We start from the raw sequence: 26336 nt of genomic DNA, 5'->3' as shown, positions 1-26336 counted from the left end.
GTGAAACCAAGTCTGGAATTCCCTCTCAAGCATTACAATGTTACAAAGTTGAACTTCCCACCCCAGCACTATGTCATTATCCATGTTCCTCAATAAAATACTTTGCCGGACTTTCTAACGGAAGGCTTAGCCTGCCAAAAGTCAGGCAGCAATGACCTTGGTTCCCATGGGACAATTTATTGTTTAGTCTAACCTTAAAACCACTCATCCCCTCTCCCAGTACTGTGGCAACCGAAAATGAAGCAAAAATGGCTTCAGCCAGGATCGTTGCAGTGTTGACAGCTTCCATTAGTAGTGCCTTCCCTCGGGCTGTGTAATAGATGAAGAAAAAGTCACAACATATGCAGTGCAACATAATTTTGCCCTTGAGCACAATGACAGCTCAGTACAGAATCCATTCTATCCACAGTAAGATGAGCAGAAGGAATGTCTTCTCTATCTAATGGGCCAATGCTGCTGTCACTTCATTGCCTGGCATCGAAGCAATGTACTACTGCCTTGCCAGAGGTTGCCATAAAACAGAGCGGTTCCCTGTACTTGTCCTGCCTGCAGACTGACAAATGAGGGGAGTCAAGAGATGAAAGCTAAAGTGTGATGGGAGAGATACGAATATCTTTTTCCCTTGGGCCAAAACTATTTATCAAATGACAGTGAGAAACACACTGTCAAAAAGGGAAGACACATTTCTCTTTTGCAACATCATCCAACAGCTTAGTATTTGTCTTCTCAAATAGATATTGGTCCTGCCTTCAGTATAATATTCCACCTTAAGGATAACTTCACTAGGACATTTTTCAAGAGCACCCCTGTTGTTTTGGGTGGAACATGAGAAGCAAAGTTCACAGTGAGCCTGCATCCTTTGAATATTTAGCATCAGTTCTGCTTTATATGCCTTTCTCCTATTCACTCATATTTTTCTCCATCTAGATATAGATTTAATAAAGGCCACATGTTGAGTACGAAGGTTCAGCAATTGCACTTCCATCTGGTAGTTGATTCAAGCATCTCATATTGGTCTATTGCTACAACCCAAGGAAATCCATCCAAAAACATCTAAAGCAAACCCAAAGACCCAATTACCAAAGGAGGAAAAAAAACCAGTATTCATCTACAACTTATAAAATAAGGACTATAACAGTCTCTGTGTAGGACAGCAGATAGAAGTATACATCCACAAATATTGATTGGTAATTGGAAGTCATGACAAAAAACACACACAAAAAAACCCTTAATATTGCAATACATGGTTTGAGAAACATAACATTTTAAATCAGGCCAAATCTAAAAATGCTAGGGAATTCCTGGAAGCCTGGGAGTAGACAAATCAAGCCAGTCAGACAGATAAACTCCATCTACATATTTAAAGTTATAACCAAAAGACAAGAAAGAAAACAAACAACTCGGGGTACATCATTCTTCTCAGCCAATACCTTGATAAGCAGGAAATGGCACCAGATAAACAACCAAGGAAGAAACAATGCTCCAATCAAGGAAAGATCAAAGAAGAAATCATGCCGAACCAAACTACCTTTGAGTTTTTAAGATTTGTTGAATTACACACTATCCTAGGGTGCATATTTCATTGTTTTAGTCCTGTTTCCTTGCAAAGATTCCTAAAATATTATAAGCCAAGAATAAGAAGCAGTAATTAAAAGCAGAAAATAGAGGGTTATGAAGTCAAGAGGAGAACAAACTGAAAAAGAAGAGGATCTTCAGTTCTGGATTCAAACCAAAAGTAGTGTGCTTACCTACTAGTACAACAGTTCAGCTACTAGCTTGTATGTGATTTGCTTAATGACTGTGATTTAATACCATGTGATTTTTGTAATGACATTTACAAGACATAATCAACTGATTTGGAAAGCTTGAGATACATTTAATTTTTAAATGAATTATTTCTGATTTTAAGTCTCTGGGTCCTCAAATTCTAATTTCCCACAGAACTGCAGATCTTCTTCCCTTAATTTTAGATAGAACTAGTGAAGAATCACACAATAAAATGTATGCATTCATCTGATATTTAAGATTAACAGCAGTGACATTACCAAATGATACACAAAACTGATAATACCTTTTTGAATTCACCAGTATGTTTATATTCACATAACATCATGTCAAAGAATATTGGGATGGTGGCTTTCCGCAGTTCAGCTTCAGGGATCAGGGTCATTTCTAAGATAGGTCCAACCATTCCTGGAATAAAGCGGATCTTATTCTGTCCTGGAACAATGTACAGAAGAGAATGTTAATAATAACAACCAGTGGTGCACCATCCTTTCAATACCATTATAACATTTCTATTTCAATGGTTTATTTTAACTTTCTTTTAGATTTTAGGTTGTCAGAATACAAGCGAATTTGAGGGCTAATCCACATGGAGCCCCATTTCCATCTGTCCTGTGTGCCATTGTTCACTCCCTAGAGACTAAAATGGACAATGTGAAATTTGAGCGGCCATGAACAAGAAGTATATATCGGAGGTGGTGACCCTTTGAGAGCTGTATGCAACGAAATTTCATTTTGATGTATGCCGATTGGTGTACATTCAAAGTGACAATAAAGTTATCATCAATAGCCTTCATTCTATGTATATGCCTGCTTATTAGGGCTTTCCCCCCCCAAGCGGCATTATTACAAAGTCAGCTTATTGCCCCCAACAATCTGGGTCCTCAATTTGATTGTCTAACTTCTGCTTTACTTGAAGGGTCCTTGCTGCTCTCTGAGCTTGCTTGTTTTCTTGCATATGTTTCATTACCCAAACTAGGCAACATCATCAGTGCTAGTAAGGAGTGTGGTTTGCTGTCCATTTATATTCTGGTGGCTCACCCTGGTGAGCGTAGTCTTAGAGATTCTTTGGTTGGGCTGTTTACTGTTGGCTCCTTTGGCAGTTTCTTGATTGGGTTATTGATTACTTGATGGTTGGTCTGATGTTAACCTTGGAGTTAATGCTGATCTGGGTGCTGACTGCTGGTGGAGAAATGCTGGGGTCTTTTTGTTCCATTTTTGTCTGTTTGATTGTCTCTTTTGCATAGTCTGCTTTACTTAGTTATTCTATTATGGTTAGATGAATAAATTACAACCAGAATGATTTCTTCTTAGTTATTCACCTGTAAGCTACTATCCCACATCAACATGAGCAAAGGGCTGAATTGTATATGAAATAATTTAAAATATCTGAGATAGGATGATTGATAGATAGGTAGACAGGTAGGCAGGTAGACAGACAGATAGATAGATAGATAGATAGATAGATAGATAGATAGATAGATAGATAGATAGATAGATAGATAGATAATCAGTCTTTCATAATTTGGTACTTCAATATGATTTTTTTTCCGAATAGCTGCATTCCCAAGATATCTGGAGGGTGCTAAGTTAGGGAAAAAAGCTATATGGTTTGTAAGTCTAATGTCCTTTCTATGACAGTATTGCATTATAAGACCTTAAGCTTCCACTATTGTTATGGTCTACTCACAGTTCAAGACTGTAATATAATATGCCTGTTTACTATTACAGGCAATGCATATTGCATATCAGATAACCCACATGAGTTGGCTGTGTACACAGACTTCTTTTAATGGTTACTATTACCAACATTTAATCAATGAATGTTCTTGGAAGAGAAAATAATTCTATTTCCTCATCTCTTCCCATCAAAACCAATTTATCAGAGAAAAACATTACAGTAGTCTCTGATATGTTTTTTGTCTCTATCACAGTTGGAAAAAAACACACATCTACTTTGATTCCTGGACGAATAATGCCAACCATTAGAAAGCTCAGAATAGAAATGATGTCCTGGTAACTCTATTATAGATTGGCTGCACAATGACTTAAAGCCACATGAAATAGAGCGCCACTGGAGTCTGCCTTAGGAAGCATTTGCAATTATGACAGATGATGAAAAAAGAAGAAAGAAGCTTGTAAATGTCACCTCTAACAAAAAAAGCCAAGACTTGAAATATTTTTAGTCATGAAATATTCCTCCATACCCCCTCCCTCTCCCTCTCTCTCACTCTTTTCTCTTCCTCTTCACCAATTCCAAAATCTCTCTCTATTTCCCTTTTTCCCTCTTTCTTTCTCCTCCTCTTCACCAATTCCAATCTCTCTCTCTCTCTCTCTCTCTCTCTCTCTCTCTCTCTCTCTCTCTCTCTCTCTCTCTCTCTCTCTCTCTCTCTCTCTCTCTCTCTCTCTCTCTGTCTGTCTCTCTCTCTCTCTGTGTATAAAACAAAGTAAAATACAATAAGGTTCAAAGTATTGGTTGATCACCTTTATGGTTCTCCCTCTTGCAGTATTTCATCATGCCTAATGTTTCAGAGCAGAGATGAAAAACCAGCAGCAGGTATAGGTTTGATTATCTGTATAACATTATGGACATCTGGTCCAATAAACAACAAATTGCACAGTAATGAACTCTGGACATTCTTTGCAGAGTCTAATTTGACAGTTTGACAGGCATCATCTAGAGACATTCACTTCTGAGTAAGTGGAAAGGGTACTTGCTCAATTTCATTTTAAACTCTCCCACATAACTAAAACTTGGGTAGCTGTATATTTCCAGTTGCAGAACAATAGATGAAGAGACAACTTAGATGCCACCTAGCTCCTAATCTTTCAAAAATCTTTATTTATTTGGCGTCTAGTCATGCCGGCCACATGACCACGGAGACGTCCTCGGACAAGCGCTGGCTCTTCGGCTTTGAAACGGAGATGAGCACCGGCCCCTAGAGTCGGAAACGACTAGCACGCATGTGCGGGGGAACCTTTACCTTTACCTTTATGCTATGCAACATCAAGAAAATTGATGGAAGCTTCAAAATCTTCCTGCCTGCCTGCCTGCCTTCCTTCCTGCCTGCCTTCCTGATTTACCAACATCACAAATCTTTTAAAAAAGTGAGTAAAATTTTCTAATGTTGAAAGAAAAATCTTCATCAGGATCCAGTCCAAGCCAGGAACAAAATAGAGACTGCTTTAGGAAAGAAGGTTCTTGTTTATTGAGTTGCCAAAAACCTGTGATAGCAGCATGTTTCTTGAGTGGCTGACCACATGGAGCTGGGAGTGTGGGTTTTTATACCTTCTTGGGTGTTTGGCATTCTTCCTGTTCCTGTGGCATGAACTTTAACCTGAGGTTCAGTGTGCTCTTCTGGTATTCTAATGGTGGTGGGTTAATCCTATTATGTCCTAAAGGTCATGTCCTGCTTCTCTGGGGCTGTGGCTCATGGCTATGTCCGTGTTGGATAGTTTGGGTGAGGTGTTGTTGGTTCTAGGGATCTTTGTTTTTCTAATCCCATCAGCTATAAGCTTCCTGGCTCCAGTCTTTCTGAAAGGATGATCAAATCTGCATTTCTATAAACCTGGCCTTTGCTTGGGGCAGAGTAACTTGGGGAGGGGGGTTCTGCCTAAGATTTTCTGTTATTCCTTTGGGGAGATATATTTTGCTTTTTAAAGATCCCCCAAAATATTTCTTTCTCTAGGAGGGGTGCTGTTTTTCTACACTAGTATAATGTTATTCTAGTTTTACACAATTAAATTATCTTATATCATTTTAAAACTACAGCTCATTCTTAAAATCAAATTAGTATGCAAGTATCAATAACAGTAATCAGCACAAACATGAAAAATTACAATCCACTAAATAAGGAATTTATCCTTGAGGTATGAGCCCAGACAAATTAACAACTATAATTATCTAGCCTGAAAGAAATAAGAAAGAAAGGCATACCATTTCATAGCATCTAAATCTATCTTATTTAACAAATGATACAATGCTTTCAGGTTAAAATGTGATGATAAGAGAAATTTTAGATGTGGTACAAGCTCATGTGCAGAATTACAGTCCCCCCAAATTTACACAATAAATAAAATGTTGTATTAGATTTATCTTTCAAGCATGAGGTTATAACTTCTCCAATGTACAGTATCCTTGTAATGCTGACCATGTTAAAGTTAGGGCACTTTGTTGAAATATGTTTAGTCATATTAATATAAATTAATAGAAAGATGGCAGGTTGGAAAGTCAACTTATTTTAGAAAAGTAATAGCTGGATGAGACTATGTTTTTATTTTAGCATAGAAATGCAAAGGTTATTTGGCTATAACTATCATTGTATTCAACTGTGTATTGTACTAACATTTGTCAATTGTTATACACTACATACTTTTGGTGAGATGTGTGGTTATATAAGTGTGCTTGCTGAATAAATAAATACTTTTAGAATTTGTCTTATTCCATTATAAATGATTTTTCAAAATTATTGAACTTTACAACATTGCCAGGAAATATATGATATAAGCTGATTGAACTACGTGTTACAATTATTACATTTCCATCAGTTTTTAGAAAATGAATTATCAGTTTTAGAAATCAATACTGGAGTAATATAACATTGGTAAAACTAATCAATTTTCTCTAAATGTGATATACCCTGTAAATTTAATATTTTTCTTCCACTAAAATTCTTACTGTTGCACACAATTTAATCCATCAAAATGTTGCATCTAGTTGTTACAAATCCTTTAATCTCTTGTTCTAATGAGCTTTTTAATACGTGCTGGATTCTCACCTTTTTAATTTAAGAAAAAAAAATAATTTCTATAAACCTCCAGTTTTTGAGAATTTTAAGTCACTGATGATTCATAATTGTTTGATAGGTTTATATACGAATAGCGGAAGAAAAATACTTTTTTCCCCTGGAGAAAACCTGTATAACATATAATTAAACATGGTATTCTGTTATAATCAAAGGGATTTTTTCAAGTGGCTGTAACCAAAGTTCCATCTTTATTCTGTATCAATCTGATATTAAGCAGCTGCTTTCATCATTTTGCTGGCTTTTCTAATTTCAAGAAAAATGACATTGTATTGTTGGATACAACACCAAAACAGCGCCAGCTATGACTATTCTGAAACAACAGCCGTAGATAGCAGTAAAAAATAAAAAAAATCATGCTGATAGATTGAAACTTAAATAAACAGATTCTTCCTTCGCATGAAAGCAAACAGACACACTTGCTACTGAGATAAACCTTGGTGGCTGGCCATTCCATTTTCTTGCATAGAAGCTTCCCTTCAAGCTGCAAAATTGCCTTGAATTATAATTATAGATCAGCTACATTATTATAGGGAGTTGTAATGGACCAGCTCCAGTTCAATCCCTGCTAACTTGGCAGTAAAATTAATCAAGTCCAAGCTCAGCTAATTCAAGAAGCAGCTCTACATTTCTATAACCAAAACTAAGACACATATTCTTATCTCTGAACAGGAGTTCATTTGCTAAACCAACACTCAAAAAAAATGACCTTCTCTAAAACTGATATCCAGGAATGTTATTCCTTTCACCCAGAAAGATCCATGTTAAGGTCAGTGTCTATAACTGTCAAAGTTAGTAGTCGATAAGGTGATCATAATGCCTTTTGCTATCAATGAAAGATCTTTGCTTAGTCCTCTTTCTACTATTTTCAGTTTGTCTCCTTGTTCTAGTTCTTAATAGTATTGAACAATGTTCCATGTGTAGAAATTTCTGTGTTGTTATCTGCCAGACATTCAGGCACATATTTTGTAAATAAGGTGCCAGGTACTTCATAACACAAGATAAATGTAATAAAAACAGTTTTAATAAAATGGAACATCCCATTAGAAAAGGTGTCCATCAGAACCAGAGGAGGACCATCCCTGCTTTCACGTACTCTAACTTACCAAGTTTGTACCACATGTCACGGATAGCAAAACCAATTAAACGTCTCATGTCTTCATATCTGAAAGGGAAAGCAGAAGTCATTATCTTCATCCCAGCTTTCTTGTCTAAATGAGAAGCAAAAATCACTTTTCAATGATTAAAAACAAGACCTACTTGTTCAGGATCTTAATGCATTTACCATGGGAGAATTGCTCTAGCTGCAAGGTGTCTTGGGTGATAAAAGCCACTGCAAGATGAAAATAGTTGTTCCAGAGCTGTAAATTGAGCAGAAGACAGAACACCAAATTGTTATTGCATTTTTCCTGAAATGGAAGGTTGTATTAAGCTGTGTAAAACCTAAATAATTTATGAAAGCAGCCAGCAGAAAGGATTTAATATGATGCAAAGTTTTGGGCTATTATTATATTGCAATTAGAATAAAAAGGCAAGAGTGTGTTTTTTATACCCACCAGCCTGCATTCCCTGAGTAGCATCTGGATATTCACATAGGGTTCATTAGCTTATAAACAATAACATTACCGTGCACCCTGAGAACTTTTGCATATACCAGATTCAGAATAATTTTCCATCTCCAACCAAGGAATGCAGATTTAGAGGTAAAATTATAATATCATAAATTCTTCATAACTGCTTCATGGGGAAAAAAAGCTCCTTGATTTTAGCAAAATTAAATTCTAAAAGATGCATATGAAATAAAACCAAAAATAACCTGTTATTTTTAACCTCAAGAATTACACTATGAGGCTATGAAGAGTTCTGGATTTTCATCAGTTTTATTTTCATTGTACTAATAGGTAAAATTTTGACCACATTTCTCAATGATGAAAAACAGAAATACCTAATTCCATGATCCTGGAATATATTTTGATCCTAGTTTTCAAATATCAGTATAACAATATTTTAATAGCAAAAATTACCTATAGCAACATTTAACTAGAAAAAGCTGCAACACCTTGATCAAAATAGTTCCTCCTTTTTCCACACAAGGGAGATTTTTCTCATACATAATATTTTTATAGTTTATATATTTCAGCAAACTATAAATTATGAGTGATATTTATTTCTATATATTGCACCCACATCAGTTTAAAGAGCTGATATTCATATTAACTGCCTTTTAGTAAGCTTCAGAGAGGAATACTGCAAGAAACACAGCCATATATTATTATTATTATTATTATTATTATTATTATTATTATTAGTAGTAGTAGTAGTAGTAGTAGTAGTAGTAGTAGCAGTAGTAGTAGTAGTAGTAGTAGTTGTAGTAGTAGTATGACGATGTGAGATGGCATTAGAGTCTGCACCAAAACCCAAATCTTTCTAACCATTGCTACTATGAAAGACATCTTGAGGTATGGATCCTGTGGCTGAGGAACTTTAAGACGCCTACAGCTATTATGAATGAGGAAGGTGTGGCCCAGTTCTAGCATTAGGATAATTAATCTAGCCAATTTTGTGTAGCAGTTAAGGCAGCAGGTTATAAACCAGGTGACTCAGTTGTATACCTGCCTTTGGCACAAAGCCAAACTCAATGGCTTTGGACTAGATGATCTCTCTCAGCCCAACGCACCTCATGGAGTTGTGCGAAAGTAGGAGGAGGAAGGAGTATTAGGTGGCCTTGAATTATTTATCTAAATAATAAAAGTGGGAAATAAACAAAATGGAATAATTTTGTTGGAATAATGGTATTTTGCCTTATATATCATACTAAAGACATATTGTCTGAATGAACTAAGTCTGACAGTGACATGGAGTCCTTTGGATCAGAAGAGGAAAAACTTTAGAGGCTGTGTGCTGCCTTCTGTCCCCACATCTCCTTAACAACAACAGAACCTTGTGGATTAACCTCTGAGGCAGCAGAGCATGTTCAAATGGCATACAGCACAATCGTAGTGGCATACAGCACAATATCCTTTTTGAAAAGCTCTTCCTCCCAGATCCCCATCTGTCAGCATTATGTTTCTATAAGCACTGCATTCTCCTGATCTAAAATAAAGTTTTGTTTGGGTAAATGGAGGGAAGTGTTCATCAAGTGAAAAGAGATAAGAAAATAGAATCTTGCACTCTTGTGGAGCTGAAAAACAAGTGAAGTTTGTTTTCTTCAATGTTGTCTTTCTGTTTCTAGACTTCATAAAACTTACAAGAAAACAAACAAAAACACTCCAGTCAGGATCAGGATTTTCTTTTGTGTTTTCTCCTGAAACTTCTGGAACAACTAACTCCAGTGAGTTTTCAAAAAGTGAAACATATACAAGCAGTGCAAGGTAAGCATATACAAATATGAGATTAAAGGCATGCTTAATAATTTGCAATTCTTACATAGCCACTATCTCACCTAGTGACTCTATGCGGTTCATAGTAAAAATGTAAATATAGCACATTGAAAAGATTTATTATCAAAATAAGGCAGTCAAAATCCCATATGTGTTGGATCCAACTAGCAATCTAACCCAATATCCAAAGGAAAATCAGATCTTCATGGTTTTCTAAAAGGCTAACAGATTTGGGGTCAAATGGTCTTACAACCTCTAATATCTAAATTTCCAGGAAGGCCAGCCAATTTCTCTGTGGACCATCTTCTAAAAGAGTCGAAGCCCTTTATTAGTTGTGCAGTAGCCAAATTCAGTGTTGCAATGAAAACAATGTATAACTGTGGTCACAGAAATTATTCCTCCTCTTTTATTCATCACTTTAGATTTAATATGCTTTAGCTATCTTCTTTTAAGTGATATTTATTTTACTTCCTAGGTTGTAATATTTTTAACTCTTCCACAGGTAATGAACACCATTATACTGGTGTATTTTACATTGCTATTTTATCTTTGCTATGTTAGTATTATGTCATATATTTGATTGTACCTTTGTGTTATATATTTAACAAATTTTGCTGGTCATTACTGAATGAACAGTATTTTGATTTCTTTTAACTCAATGCAGTATGCGTATCTAATAGCACTATTAGAAAAACAACAACAAACTGTCCAAACCATCTATCATAGCATATATTCTATCATGTAAAAAAAACAACGCATTTGTCTTCTAAAACATTGTCAGTACAGGATGTTTAGAGAAGGAATGGGAAAAATCTCAAGGTTCGTGTTTTTTTCTACTCTATTCAATAAAGTGGAACTTTTGAGTTATTTCTTTCCTATACAGAGATGTTCAAGCCTTCATCTGGAAAAAGGGAGAAACAAACACACAAGGAGGAGGGGAAGGGACAGAGGAAGGAAAGACAAGGGGGAGGGGGGAGAGAGATGGCCCATCCTGCAAACTGATGTGTGAAGTTTTCTATCGCCACATGAGGAGAATAAATCTCACTTGAAAGAATCCCATTTTCTGTGCAATTCTTAAAGAGAAAGGATCAATCTAAATTCAGGGCCAGAGCAAAGTCATAAATTTCCCTATTCTGCCCACACTACTGAATTCCCTCACAATTCAAACACACACATATAGAAACCCATAGAAAGCCATGTCCTGTTATTTTGTGAGGGAAAAAGTAGAACTGTGCCTTGGAATGTATGATATCCATCCATAGGTACACAGTGAATATGGTGCAGTGGATGTTTGCATTTTCAGTGTGTCAATTTGGGCAAAAAAAATATAAAATAAATAAAGTGCTTTGAATAACATTTCATAATTTTTAAAACATCCCAACTGGTAGATCATAAATAAGTCAATGATAATAAAAGTCAATAAGGATTAGGAATTAAATATGTATTAGCATGTAAACTCAGACAGCACGTTGGTTGAAAAATTGCTATTGTATGTATGGAAAAAATGAATTAAAAAAAAGTATTAAAAAGTCAATAAATATGCATTGACTGCTGCATTGCAAGTTTCAAGGGAATCAAAAGTCCCCAAACAAGCATTTCTTTTAAGATCGGCAGAACATTTATGCCAACCAATTCTCTGACTTTCTAACATCAGCATATAGCAAGTTCCGAACCAAAGGAAAGTGTTAAATGTTTAATTGTTATGACAGCATTATTAATTTCTGATGTAGGTTTGCAATAAAGATAATTTCATGGGCTGCCCCTAACAGACAATGGAATGGGGACAATTTGTCATGGGCAACTTGCCATGGCTATCTTGCTGCTGTTGATTTGACGTGCGACAACTCGCTATGGAAAATTTCACATACTGTAGGGTAACTCAATGCAATAAACAATATCCACCACTGTTTCTTTGACATCATTTCTATTTTTTGTCTTATACACCTATTGGACAGACTGGGGTGGGTGGGTGGGAGTTGCTTTCATCAGCTGTCTTCTTTTTTTTCTTGTTATATTTTGTTTTAAATTAACTTTTATCTGTAAGTAGGCAAACAGACTCGCTATAGAATCAGGCAGCCTCGAAATTGAAATAGTAAAAACAGTGGGAAGAAAAAGGAAATTTGGCATGCCAGTGGTATGCAGTCTGTTAAATCTCAGAGAGTAAAGAAAGTTATGCTTTATCATTCATTCTCTGGCTTGAAAACAGCTATTATTCATTATACTCTCATTTACATTAATATTATTCACATTTACTATATGAATTTTATAAACCATATTTTTACTTGTCACTTTCTGGGACAAGTAGGACAAAAAGGAAGCTTAAGTTCCTTTCTGGGGCCTCTTTTGAAATATAATTTTGATTTCACAATATGGCCTCACATTACTTGACAGGAACAAATTCTGCCTGATAATTCACATTTTTGGCACTTTGTTGCTGCTCTGATACTATATTAAAATATTTAAATATATGTGAATTCAATCTGAACAAAAGGATAGGTATGCTAAGTCTTTATCTTCTTGAGGTCTTGCTATAAATAACATTTATTTCTACATGCTAAGTAATTTCCTCAATAACTGTTTGATTACTTCAAATAATTAATTAAAATATATCTGTTATCTATTCTCATTTATGGCTCCAAGCAGCTTAGAAACATTGAGAATTTATTTTGACTTTTGGGGTAACAATTAAAACTTTTAAGAAATACCAGCATAAACAAGCTTGGGTAAAAAATAAGTTTTAACTCACTCCATAAACTGAAATAAGGCAAGGGACACATTTCAACCTTAGTTTGAACTTGTTCCAAGTATAGACCCGCTATAGAAAAAGCAAAATGTGTTCCTGATAATAAATATATCTGTGCCAAACAAAAATGTTCTGATATTTTAATTAAATTCCATATAGATATGATGCTCCAGTATTACATGTTATTTATTCTATAGTTTTGTCCAAATCAACCAAAGTGGTAAAAGCATCAGACTGAGAACCTTATAATAAGCAAAAAATCAAATCTGGAGAAAAAGTAATTCTCCCAAATTAAATGGCCTTTGGATGTCTTTCATCCCCTATTAGTCAAATTCCAATAAGTTTGGGAAAATATTTTAAAAAGTAGATACAAAACAAGTAAATTCTGATTTTTAAAAAAGTAAATAATAAATAAACCACTTACTTGCTCTTCAAAATTCATGTTTTCCAGAAACTTGTGGTTCATAGTCTCAGAAAATTTGTTGATGGCTCTCAGAAATACTCTAAAGAAAAACAAGATGAAAAATCAAGCCATTATTTTTTGAATTTTATCCCATTAGCTGGCATCAAAGTAAAACTAAACACTGTTAAGTTATTTATTTATTTATTTATTTATTTATTCATTTATTTATTTATTTATTTATTTATATAAATTATATGGAGGGCCACCCAACTTAGAAATACGGCCTTTGGGAGACTTAAAGGTAAATGTAAAGGTTCCGCCGCACATGCGTGCTAGTTGTTTCTGACTCTAGGGGCCGGGGCTCATCTCCGTTTGAAAGCCGAAGAGCCAGCGCTTGTCCAAGGATGTCTCTGTGGTCATGTGGCCAGCATGACTAGATGCCAGAGGCGCACGGAACGCTGTTACCTTCCCACCGTAGTGGTCCCTATTTTTCTACTTGCATTTTTACATGCTTTCGAACTGCTAGGCTGGCAGAAGCTGGGACGAGTAACAGGCGCTCACTCTGTTACGCGGCACTCGGGATTCGACCCACCAAACTGCCGACCATCTGATCGACAAGCTCAGCGTCCTAACCCACTGAGCCACCGCATCCCTTTGGGAGGCTTATATTATATTAAAAAGATAAAAAAGCAAAATAATGAAAACAAAGCAGACAAAAACACACAATACTATGTGTGTGAGGTCAAGGCCAAGCAACATATTTCACTACTGAAACCAACGGCCAGGAAGTAGCCAAGTTTTCAAGGCATTATAAGAGGCAACAGGTTTACTCCCATTCAAATCTAATAGAGTTATGCTATGCCAAAGGGCACAGTATATAACAATGAGTTACCATGTGAATTGCTCTCAACAGTGCATAATAAATGGTACATTCTATACAAGGACATATTTCTTTCAATTTCTGATTTGAAATATATTCTAATTAGTTCTCACCACTGCAAATTGTAAGTCTTTTGGTGTGCTGCAGAACCACAGTTTGTTTGTGTGAATAAAGCCTAATAAATCTTTCACATTCAATATGTTTCCCATGACATAGTTCTACACTTATTTTTAAAGGACTAAGGGCTTTTTTAAAATTGATCAGCCAGCCAAACAGAAATATTAACTTCTTTAATTATTTAGACTGAGTCTCAGCTGATTAGAATTAGCCTCCTACGTAGTGTCTAGCAATATAAAAATCCACGGCTATTAAATTATATTTACTTGGCAATTATTTTCTATTAGCTATATAGGATATAATTTGAATTAATAAAACCCAACAAGTGAGTACCACTGTCTCCTGTAATTAAACAAAAAGGCAAATACGAATAAGAACCAGGGGCAATTTTTCCTAATGCCTTCTTTTTCTTGACTTAAAGCAATGCAATTCTACATTTAGTTTATCGCCTAGACTGTAATAGTTCTCAATAGTCAGATAAAAACAATAGAGTCATAATAAAAAAGGTCATATGGAAACAAGCTATCTCAAACGAAGAAGCTAGGTAACCCACTACATAAGGCACTAATGAGAAAGAAACACAAACCAGTATGTGACTATTATTTCTGTATATAGAGCTTGCATTTGAAATACAGCAATTGCTAGAAGTCTTTGGTTAAGGCTTTTAAACTTTTCTTCAAGAAGAATTATCAGTAGTTCTTAGATTCTTGTGAGGTTGTTCAGTTGGTTATAATTGTGCCTAGTTGGTAAAGGTGGAATTAATACTGAAGTCTTTCCCAGTAGACCAGGGGTGTCAAACTCAATTTCATTGAGGGCCACATCAGCATTGCGGTTGCCCTCAGGGGGCCAGGTGGGTATGGCCTGGGTGGGCATGGCCTACTGTCTGGGCGTGGCTAAAGTGCGTATGCCCTACTGGATGGGCATGGCCAGCTCTACATCGTTCACATCAAGGGTGCCTATGGGGGCCTGGGCAGGAGTGGGACAGATCTGAGGGTCTCTGGCAGGAGGAGGGTCTCTGGGCCAGGGCCAAGGCAGTGGGGGCCATTCCCTCACTGTTTCCAGGATGGCTTCGCGGGCCGCATGAAACCACTTTGCAGGCCGGATCTGGCCCCCGGGCCTTGTGTTTGACATGTCTGCAGTAGACCCTTAAAAGCAAAAGCTAGCAGACCTCTATTCAGCAAGTTGCTGTTTAATTTTGAAAATTTGTACCCATTTTTTATTGTGATGCTAAGATATAAGATAAGAAAAAAATGGAAGATTTTTTTTGCTTGTTTAATCTTTATTATGATCTTTTGAACAAATAGCATAATTTACACATACTAGTGAGTAGTCCCTTTCCAAAAAGAAACTGAAGAAAAAAACTATTCCAATAAACAGCACTGTTCCAAGAGGAGAAGAGAGGAGAGGAGACAAAGAGAGAAGTATGTATGCATGTGTAATTGTGTGTTTATGCTAGGATACTTTCAGAGTTTAAACCTGCATTGGCCAATGTTTGTCATAAAGCATACCTAAAATAAAATTATAAATTGGTGTTATATTTTTTAAAAATTAAATGTCCTATATAAATAAAATAATTAGTACAATGTAGAAAGTGTCATTTTCTTCTTCATTTAGAATATAAGAGAGTTGCTGCTAAATTGCTAAACTAGTAGAGATCTCTTTTCTTTTTCTTGAAAAAGGTGTCAACTTCTGACAGTTGTAGTTTTAATAACAGGAAATCAACGCACAAATACTGCAAGATAGAATAGAGCCTCAATATGTACACCAACATTAAACATGAAAGTTTTCAGATGCACAAAATGTCTAATGCATGAACTTGGTAAGATTTGTCATTGGGGTGATGGAATGATTTGATTTGAACAGATTTTCTTGACAGAGTAAAATGCTTCATTCTGAAACACAGAACATAGAATAATAGGATTGGAAGAGTTCTTGGAGATCTTTTAGTCCAACCCCCATACCATTCCAGACAAATGGCTGTCCAATCTTTTCTTGAAAACTTTCATTGGTAGAGCACCCACAACATATGGAGGTAAGCCATCCCACTGATTGATTGCTTTCACTGCCAGGAAATTTCTTCTTAGTTCTAGGCTGGATCTCTCCTTAATAAATTTCCACCCATTACTTCTTGTCCTGCCCTCAGGTGCTTTGAAGAGTAGGTTCATCCCCTCTCCTCTGTAAAAGCTCTCAAGTACTGGAAAGCTGTTATCATGTCATTCCTAGTCCTTCTCTTTCTTAGACCAGACATGTTCTCTCAATCATTCATCATACAGTTTAGTCTCTGGACCTCTTATCATCTTTCCTGTTCTTCTCTGTGCTCAATATCTTTTTTGTATCATAGTGACCAGAAATGAATGCAGTATTCAAAGTGTGGCCCCACCAGTGCAATATAAATTGGGAATAGTATATCATGTCATCTTGATATATCCCTCTGTCAATGTAGCTTAGGACTATATTGGCTTTTTTTGGCAGCTGCAGCACATATGTCAGTGATTGTCCACTAGGACACCTAGATCCCTCCCACAGTTACTGCTGTTGAGAGAGTTACTGCCTATTCTATACCTGTGCATTTGGTTTTTCTTACCTATGCATAGGATCTTACATTTCTCAACAAGGGATTGCATTTTGTTGAATAAGGCCTAGTGTTCAAGTCTGTCAACATCCTTCTGATTCTTGAGTTTGTCTTCTAAAGTGTTAGTGATTTCACCCAGTTTGGTGTCATCTGCAAATCTGATGACTTCCCTCTTTCTATCCCCATGTCTAGGTCATTTATGATGATGTTGAAGAGTACTGGGTCTAAGACAGAACTTTGATCTACTCCACTCAGGCCAGTATGATTCAGTTTTTCTGAAGCTAGCTTGTTTTTGATATACTGTCTGTAAAACTAGACAGACCTTGGTCGCCCATTGATTGCATAATTGATTGTGATGTATTGCTATGTCCTCTTGTGATGGTTCTGTTTAGTTTTGTTTTATTTGGATGTTTGATTTATGTGTGGCCTTTGGCTGTAATCCCCTTCATGGATTACTGCCTTGTTGTGGCGAAGGGGCTTGCGTAATTCAATGAAGCTATGAGCTATGCCGTGCAGGGCCACCCAAGACGGAAAGGTCATAGCCGAGAGTTCTGACAAAACGTGATCCACTGGAGAAGGAAATGGCAACCCACTCCAGTATCTTTGCCATGAAAACCCTATGGACAGTACCAAAAGGCAAAACGATATGACGCTGGAAGATGAGCCCCTCAGGTCGGAAGGCGTCCAATATGCTACTGGGGAAGAGCAGAGGGCTAGTACTAGTAGCGCCAGAAAGAATGAAGCAACTGGGCCAAAGCCGAAAGGACGCTCAGCTGTGGATGTGTCTGGTGGTGAAAGGAAAGTCCGATGCTGTAAAGATTTTTTCTCCATAGGAACCTGGAATGTAAGATCCATGAATCAAGGAAAGCTGGACGTGGTCAAACAAGAGATGACAAGACTGAACATCGACATCTTAGGTATCAGCGAACTAAAATGGACAGGAATAGGTGAATTTAATTCAGATGACCATCAGGTATACTACTGCGGGCAAGAATCCCTCAGAAGAAATGGAGTAGCCTTCATAGTCAATAAAAGAGTAGGAAAAGCAATACTGGGATACAATCCTCAAAATGACAGAATGATCTCAGTTCGAATCCAAGGCAAACCATTCAATATCACAGTAGTCCAAGTCTATGCCCCAACCACCAGTGCTGAAGAGGATGAAATTGACCGGTTCTATGAAGCCCTACAGCACCTTATAGAACTAACACCAAAAAATGATGTCCTTATCATCATGGGGGATTGGAATGCTAAAGTAGGAAGCCAAAAGATAACCGGAATAACAGGCAAGTTTGGCCTTGGAGTACAAAATGAAGCAGGGCACAGGCTGATAGAATTTTGTCAAGAGAATACGATGGTCATAGCAAACACTCTTTTCCAACAACCCAAGAGACGGCTCTACACATGGACATCACCAGACGGTCAACACAGAAATCAGATTGACTATATGCTCTGCAGCCAAAGATGGAGAACCTCTATACAGTCAGTAAAAACAAGACCAGGAGCTGACTGTGGCTCAGACCATGAGCTTCTCCTTGCAAAGTTTAAGCTTAAACTGAAGAAAGTAGGGAAAAGCACTAGACCACTCAGGTATGAATTAAATCATATCCCTGTTGAATATACAGTTGAGGTGACAAATAGATTTAAGGAATTAGATCTGATAGACAGAGTGCCTGAAGAACTATGGACAGAGGTTCGCAACATTGTACAACAGGTAGCAACCAAAACCATCCCAAAGAAAAAGAAATGCAAGAAAGCAAAATGGCTGTCTGAGGAAGCTTTGCAAATAGCTGAGAAAAGGAGGGAAGCGAAAGGCAAGGGAGAAAAAGAAAGATATGCCCAATTGAATGCAGAATTCCAGAGAATAGCTAGAAGAGATAAGAATGCCTTCTTAAATGAACAGTGCAAAGAAATAGAAGAAAACAATAGAATAGGGAGGACCAGAGATCTTTTCAAGAAAATTGGACAGATGAAGGGAACGTTTAATGCAAAAATGGGCATGATAAAGGACCAAAATGGCAGGGACCTAACAGAGGCAGAAGAGATTAAGAAGAGGTGGCAAAATTACACAGAAGAACTATACAAGAATGAGCTTAATGTCCCAGATAATCACAATGAGGTGGTCACTGACCTCGAGCCAGACATCCTAGAATGTGAAGTGAAGTGGGCCTTAGAAAAGCTGAGCAACAACAAAGCAAGTGGAGGTGACAGTATTCCAGCTGAGCTATTCAAAATCTTAAAAGACAGTGCAGTAAAAGTGCTACACTCAATTTGCCAGCAAATTTGGAAAACTCAACAGTGGCCACAGGATTGGAAAAGATCAGTTTACATTCCAATTCCAAAAAAAGGCAGTGCCAAAGAATGTTCAAACTATCGCACCATTGCACTCATTTCACATTCTAGTAAAGTTATGCTTAAAATCCTACAAACTAGACTCCAGCAGTATGTGGATCAAGAACTACCAGAAGTACAGGCAGGATTTCGAAGAGGCAGAGGAACTAGAGATCAAATTGCCAACCTATGCTGGATCATGGAGAAAGCTAGAGAGTTCCAGAAAAACATCTACTTCTGCTTCATTGACTATGCTAAAGCCTTTGATTGTGTGGATCATAACAAACTGTGGCAAGTTCTTAAAGAGATGGGAGTACCAGACCATCTTATTTGTCTCTTGAGAAACCTATATGCGGGCCAAGAAGCAACAGTGAGAACTGGACACGGAACCACTGATTGGTTCAAAATTGGGAAAGGAGTCCGGCAAGGCTGTATACTGTCGCCCTGCCTATTTAACTTATATGCAGAGCACATCATGAGAAAGGCAGGGCTAGATGAATCAAAAGTTGGAATTAAGATTGCCGGAAGAAATATCAACAACCTAAGATACGCAGATGATACCACTCTAATGGCAGAAAGTGAAGAAGAACTAAAGAGCCTCTTGTTGCGGGTGAAGAAGTAGAGTGCAAAACTTGGGTTGAAACTTAACATTAAGAAAACCAAGATCATGGCATCTGGCCCTCTCAATTCCTGGCAAATAGATGGGGAAGAAATGGAGGTAGTGACAGATTTTATTTTCCTGGGCTCCAAGATCACTGCAGATGGGGACTGTAGCCAAGAAATTAAAAGATGCTTGCTCCTGGGGAGGAAAGCCATGGCAAATCTAGACAGCACACTAAAAAGCAGAGACATCACCCTGTCAACAAAAGTGCGTATAGTCAAGGCTATGGTCTTCCAAGTTGCAATGTATGGCAGTGAAAGTTGGACCATAAGAAAGGCTGAGCGCAAAAGAATTGAGGCCTTTGAACTATGGTGCTGGAGAAGACTCCTGCTAGTCCCTTGGACTGCAAGGCGATCAAACCGGTCAGTCCTAGAGGAGATCAATCCTGACTGCTCTTTAGAAGGCCAGATCCTGAAGCTAAAACTCAAATACTTTGGCCACCTAATGAGAAGGAAGGACTCACTGGAGAAGAGCCTAATGCTGGGAAAGATCGAGGGCAATAGAAGAAGGGGATGACAGAGAATGAGGTGGCTGGATGGAGTCACTGAAGCAGTAGGCGTGAGCTTAAATGGACTCCAGAAGATGGTAGAGGACAGGAAGGCCTGGAGGAATGTTGTCCATAGGGTCGCGATGGGTCGGACACGACTTCGCAGCTAACAACAACAACATTGGCTGTAATAAATTGATTGATTGATCTACTCCACTGAAAGTGTCCCTCCATGCAGATGTAGTTCCATGGAGGACTACCCACTGAGTGTCATTGGACAGCCAGTTGTCAATTCATCTAGTGGAGGTATTGTCTATCTTACTAAGAAGTAAACTTCAAATGGCATACCTATTTCAAAGTAAATAGATACTCATTTAAATATTGGTGCTGAAATAATTGCACACTGAAATCATGCTATCCTGGCCCTGCAATGATTTGCTTCCTTTAATCCTATCTTCATATGCTGCTCAGTTATAATTTTTTTCAAACATAGAAACCATTTATTGTTTAAGCTTTTAGTACATTCTTTAAGCATCTTCTCATTCACCAGCCAAAACCCAAACATTTCAGATATGCTCAATCCAAAAATGGCCTTTCCATTTTTTGAGATGTACCACCTGGCCAAATTATTGAATTTTCAAAAAATCATTTTAATTCAATTTTTACTTTAAGGTATCATGGAGATTTATGTAAATAGTATTTAAAAGAAAAAATGTTTTAAAGAGAAAACTTTGAAAGGAAATTGTAAACTTTCCAAGATAATAAAATGTAACAAGATCAATTGAAAATAAAATACTCCCTCCATTTTTAAACAGTATGAAGATGGCCAGATGTCCTTACCTTTAATAATTATATACAAGAAGGATTTTTGGTAGGGATGTCTAGTTTCAAATACTGTAAATCCTCTCATTGAAACAACTATTGGAAGTGAAATAATTCTGTTTTTTAATCTAACCATTCTTAGTATACTCTTTTAATAAAAACTGTGCATACAATAATGCTCTTTTTATGGCTGAAAAGCATTCAGATTAGAAAGATATATTTCAAGGGAATTGTCAGCCACATCTTTCCCATTTAGAAATACAGGATATCTTGACTTGCTCAGTATGGTGATATAGCAGATCAATAGAGAAAATGATTTATCGGCAGCAAAAAGTGCTGAGAAAAGGTAAAAATGATGAGAATCACTAAATATCTGACTCCTATATTCAAGTGTATAGAGTGAGATTTGCTAAAGAGGATACCGGTAGATTGAAGGTTAGTAGTACAAATCCCACTTTCCATGCATTCACTCACTTACATAAGTGTATGTGGTGGTGCGTTAGTTAGAATGTAATATTGCAGGCTGACTCTGCTCACTGTCAGGAGTTTGATCCTGACAAACTCAAGGTTGACTCAACCTCCCATCCTTCCAAAGTTGGTAAAATGAGGGCCCAGATTGTTGGGGTAATATGCTGACTCTGTAAACTGCTTAGAGGGCTGTAAAGCACTATGAGCCGGTATAAGTCTAAGTGCTATTGCTACATCTCCAGTCACCCTGGAAAGAAACTGAACAAATACTACATTATGATAAAATTCAGAAAGTATGTATGATCATCGCTGCTACCATCACTTACAAGCCAGAATTTTGTTAGACACCTGCAAAGAAAACAGGTTAATATTTAGGAAATACTGAGTCAAGGAGATTGGTCTCCTCTTTCTAGTACTGCTGTGATGAAATGTTAATACTCAAATTCACCCTGAAAGGTTTCCAATGCAATCTTAGCTTCTATAAAATGTGTTGAATTGATGTCATACAAATATTATGCATATTTCACAAATTTATTCAGCTGAGATTAGGGTTTGGTGGCCTGACTGACGGATTCATTTTATGCTTAGGTTCATTACTCTAGGCAGAGATAAGATGATAAAGTGCCTCATATTAGCATGGCTTGGCTAGCCATCTAGGTGTCCTTTGAAGTAACAAAATGAGAAACAGAATCCAAATCGATTTAATTTAGTTGAAATGCCTACCTAAGGTGAAAAATGAAATGGGAAATAGAAGAGAAATACTTCAATTCCTTCTTCCCTAGTTCTGAAAGCCTATGGTAAAAGCTTGCTTGCTTGTTTTAATCTATCTATCTATCTATCTATCTATCTATCTATCTATCTATCTATCTATCTATCTATCTATCTATCTATCTATCTATCTATCTATCTATCTATCATTTAGTATGTTGCCCATCTCCCCATAAGGAGCGATTCTGGGCAACTTATTATTGATTGGTAATAATCCAATGAACATCTCATATTAAGCAATTTTATGCAGATAGGTGCACCAGACCCTTCCTGATTTGCAGTCCACCATCTCACCTCAAGGCTGTGTATCCCTGGAAAACATACCATATTTTCTAATATGCAATATTTGTAGTTTTTGCTAAGAACATTTTTTTAATGACCCTGTAATCTCTTGTATTGGGGTGGAGCCGGGGCGACTGAATGGAACTTGAGAATTTACTGGCCAGATGCCCTTCCTGACACCAGTCTGAATTTGCACTTTTTGTTTCAAATTTGTAACAACTGGAAAGTATTTTCCAATTAGCATTTAAGCTAAACTGTTCATTTGACTTCCCAGGAGTGACTACAATTTCCAGAATTTCCAGGTACTATGTTTACTAGGAATTCTAGTAGCTAAAGTACTATGAGACTAGACTAGATTCCAGTTAAAACCTCAGTTCTACTACACTCCTTTACTTAGAAACAAAAAATCCTGTTGATCTGATTTATTTGTTTAAAAAAATGCTAGTTAACAAACATTAAATTGCAGTGCGAATGTGTCTATCATCTCTCTCTCTCTCTCTCTCTCTCTCTCTCTCTCTCTCTCTCCTGCACATAGATAAGAGAGATGGAGATACAGAAGTAAGCACCATATAATTCAGTAAGATTTATTCTCAGAAAATGAATTTTATTTATTTATTTGTATCCCGCCTTTATTATTTTTTACAAATAACTCAAGGTGAACAACATATACAACGCATCTCCCTTCTCTTGTTTTCCCCCTAACAACAACCATCAGGCTGTGGGCTGAGAAAAAATGATTAGCCCAAGGTCACCCAGCTGGCTTTCATGGTTAAGGCAGCAGTGGAACTCACAGTCTCCTGGTTTCTAGCCTGGTACCTTAGTCACTAGGCCAAACTGGCTCTGAATTATGGGATGAAGTCTTACATTATAGTAGCTGAATTTTTAATCCTCTTTCCTCCAATTTTGGAGCAGTGTACGTTAAAAGCAGTGGAGTAGCATTCCTTCTCCTCCCTCCCCCCAACCACCAACCAAAAAAAACCCACTAAAATTTCCTTTGGGCACTCAAAACTACATCCTTGATATTTCAAATTCTGCCCCTGCTTTCTAACATGCAGAACCACAAATAACACTTCTAACCAGAGCATTACACATTCCTTTTGAGATGGAGAACAGAATCAATTATGTATCGGTGTGTATCATATGACAAACCCTTTCTCTGAATTGCTGTATTTGTCATTCTCCATTGCATTTTACTCCCTCCTCCAAAATATGAGAGCGCATATCTTTTTTTCCTTTGGGCAAAGAATCCACTGTGATAAGAGCAGAAAGGATTACAAGCTGGTGCAAATACTTTTTCCTTTCATCCTCCCCAGGCTTTGTTCAGATTTGGTAAATGCGAGAGGATCCAGCCTTTTCAACTGAGTCTGCTATGGAGAACATAGCAGATGAGATAAAGTAAGTGCTGAGCTTGCAGTGCTGACTTTAATTTTCACCTTGCTGCCCAGAGGCAGCAAAAGAGAGACTGGCCACAGGAGAGTGCATTGTGCAAAGGAAGGCAATAAGCTTGCTACCTTAAAGCTGGAATAATACAAAAGAGTTTTAGAGTGAATCAGCAAATTCTCCCTCCAAGTCAGAGCATAATATCTTTAACTGTTTTCTTCCTGAGATTGCATTCTTTGAAAATGCAGACCTCCCTCAGGAATAAAATGAGAACAATATTTAATTCAAAACCAAAACTGAATAGACATTCTAGGTTGATCACCTCTGTCAAAACTTTCGAATGCGGACTGGTAGAGTTTGTAGGCAACATCCTATTTTGAGAATTGCAACTTTTGATTTGTGAAGCATTTGCCTTATAAGAAGGTAAAGGTAAAGGTTTCCCCGCACATGCATGCTAGTCGTTTCCAACTCTAGGGGCCGTTTCTCATCTCCGTTTCAAAGCTGAAGAGCCAGTGCTTCTTTGAGGATGTCTCCATGGTCATGTGGCCGGCATGACTAGACACCAAAGGCGCACGGAATGCTGTTACCTTCCCACCGTAGTGGTCCCTATTTTTCTACTTGCATTTTTATGTGCTTTTGAACTGCTAGGTTGGCAGAAGCTGGGACGAGTAGCAGGCGCTCACTCTGTTATGTGGCACTCGGGATTCGACCCACCAACCTGCCGACCTTCTGATCGACAAGCTCAGCATCCTAACCCACTGAGCCACCACGTCCCTTATTTGCCTTATAGGGTTTGTTAATTTGGGGATCATTTACATTCAGTCATGTGTGACTGCCTCATGCTCAACAGTTCACTGGCAGGTTCAATTGTATATGTCAACCAATTCCAGTAGCTTTAGGTGGATTCCCAAGAACATAATAAGAATTAAATACCATAAAGAACAGGAGCAAACATACAATTTCAGACTTATTGCCTGAACTGCAGTAGAGTATCAAATTGCTTGTAAGAATAATGAAGTATCTGTTCACAATATCAGATAAATATCTCTGAAATTTTTTTCTAATTGATCAATTACTTATGCTCTCCTGCTCTTCACTAGCCATATTGCCACTCAGAAAGCTACCCATATCAATTCCCTCTATGAAACTGAATGTCTGTACTTAAGACAAGGCCTACAAGAATAAGAAGGGGAACTCATGAAAGAAACAGGTGAGTTGGTGGCAATTATGTTTTTCACCACTTTTGCTTCACAATGACAATCTCCTTGTAAGTGTTGTAAGGTTTCATGGCAAAAGTCATTTTGGACAGCTTATAAATCTATTCTATTCTATTCTATTCTATTCTATTCTATTCTATTCTATTCTATTCTATTCTATTCTATTCTATTCTATTCTATTCTATTCTATTCTATTCTATTCTATTCTATTCTATTCTATTCTATTCTATTCTGATGGAAAAGTTCACTGTCATGGAAACTCTGTCAGAGCTCTTTCAAGTTACTTTCTGGCTTGGACAATCTTCAATTGAGACCATCTGCCATGGTTTACTTCTCCTTGGTAATAACTACTGACAAACTCATGTTGTGAATCCAGATAGCTTAACAGAAGAAGCACCTGCTTAGACAAATTACATAAATAGTAAGTACTAGGTGAGAAACTGTTTGATCCAAAAAAAATAAGTAATAGTTCAGCATGTATCTTACCAGAAATACAAAACTGGCAAAAAACCTCAGGTAGAAATAATTCTTGGCTATGCAAACTGGCACACTGAGCATACTATACACAGAACTCCATTTACTGACAAACAGAAACTAGTGGTTTATAAATTTGAATAGCATTTGTGGGATCTATTTAGGAAAAATAAATGAATTAAAGCTTATTTTGAATGAATAGATGCAAATCTATAGAGAAATAATATATTTGGGTTTTTTAATTTTGTTTTTGTTCTTGAATGAAACATTGACAACTAATATTTTTTTTTACTTTAAGTATCTTTTTGAAGCTACATCATTCCTTTTTGAGTTCAAAGAATTGATCATAAATATACTTTGATTCTGAAATAAATCCAGTGCAAATTAAAGTATATAATACATCACCTTCAAGGTATTCAGTTTGTTTATATTTATATATTGCCAGGAATACTTATGGTTATATTTTTAAAAATACTTATTTTTGAACAATCACTTTTATGTTAACCAAAACATTCTTCTCACAGTAAAGATAAAAGAATGTTCTCTCATCATAAAATGCACTTCTATAAACTTTCACTTCATTTTTTATATATCACAACTATACTAATTTACAAATAATTTGCTCTGTATTTCATAAAGCATGTGGGATAGATTAATTTTGTATTCTACTTGCTGAAATAAATTGTTCTATAAATTACTAATATTGTCCATTCCCTGAGAGTAAATGTTAACTATTGATAAATAAAAGATAGTAAATAAAA

At 36.9% G+C, this 26336-nt stretch overlaps 1 protein-coding gene across 1 annotated transcript in view; it reads right to left on the bottom strand.

The window, feature by feature from the left end:
* DOCK2 (dedicator of cytokinesis 2) overlaps positions 1-26336 on the bottom strand; it is a 322065-nt gene that overhangs the window by 54881 nt on the left and 240848 nt on the right. Inside the window, exons 30-33 of the mRNA XM_081319663.1 lie at positions 13138-13216; positions 7851-7951; positions 7697-7755; positions 2072-2220 (exon numbers count right to left, since the gene is read on the bottom strand). Coding sequence (XP_081175789.1) covers positions 2072-2220; positions 7697-7755; positions 7851-7951; positions 13138-13216 — 388 coding nt within the window. The remainder of the gene's footprint in view (positions 1-2071; positions 2221-7696; positions 7756-7850; positions 7952-13137; positions 13217-26336) is intronic.

This window comes from Vipera berus (genome assembly GCF_964194415.1).
Source record: "Vipera berus genome assembly, chromosome: 2".
In the NCBI taxonomy this organism is placed as follows: Eukaryota; Metazoa; Chordata; class Lepidosauria; order Squamata; family Viperidae; genus Vipera; species Vipera berus.
Note: the sequence above shows the minus strand (reverse complement) of the source record. Positions and strands in the feature narration are given on the sequence as shown.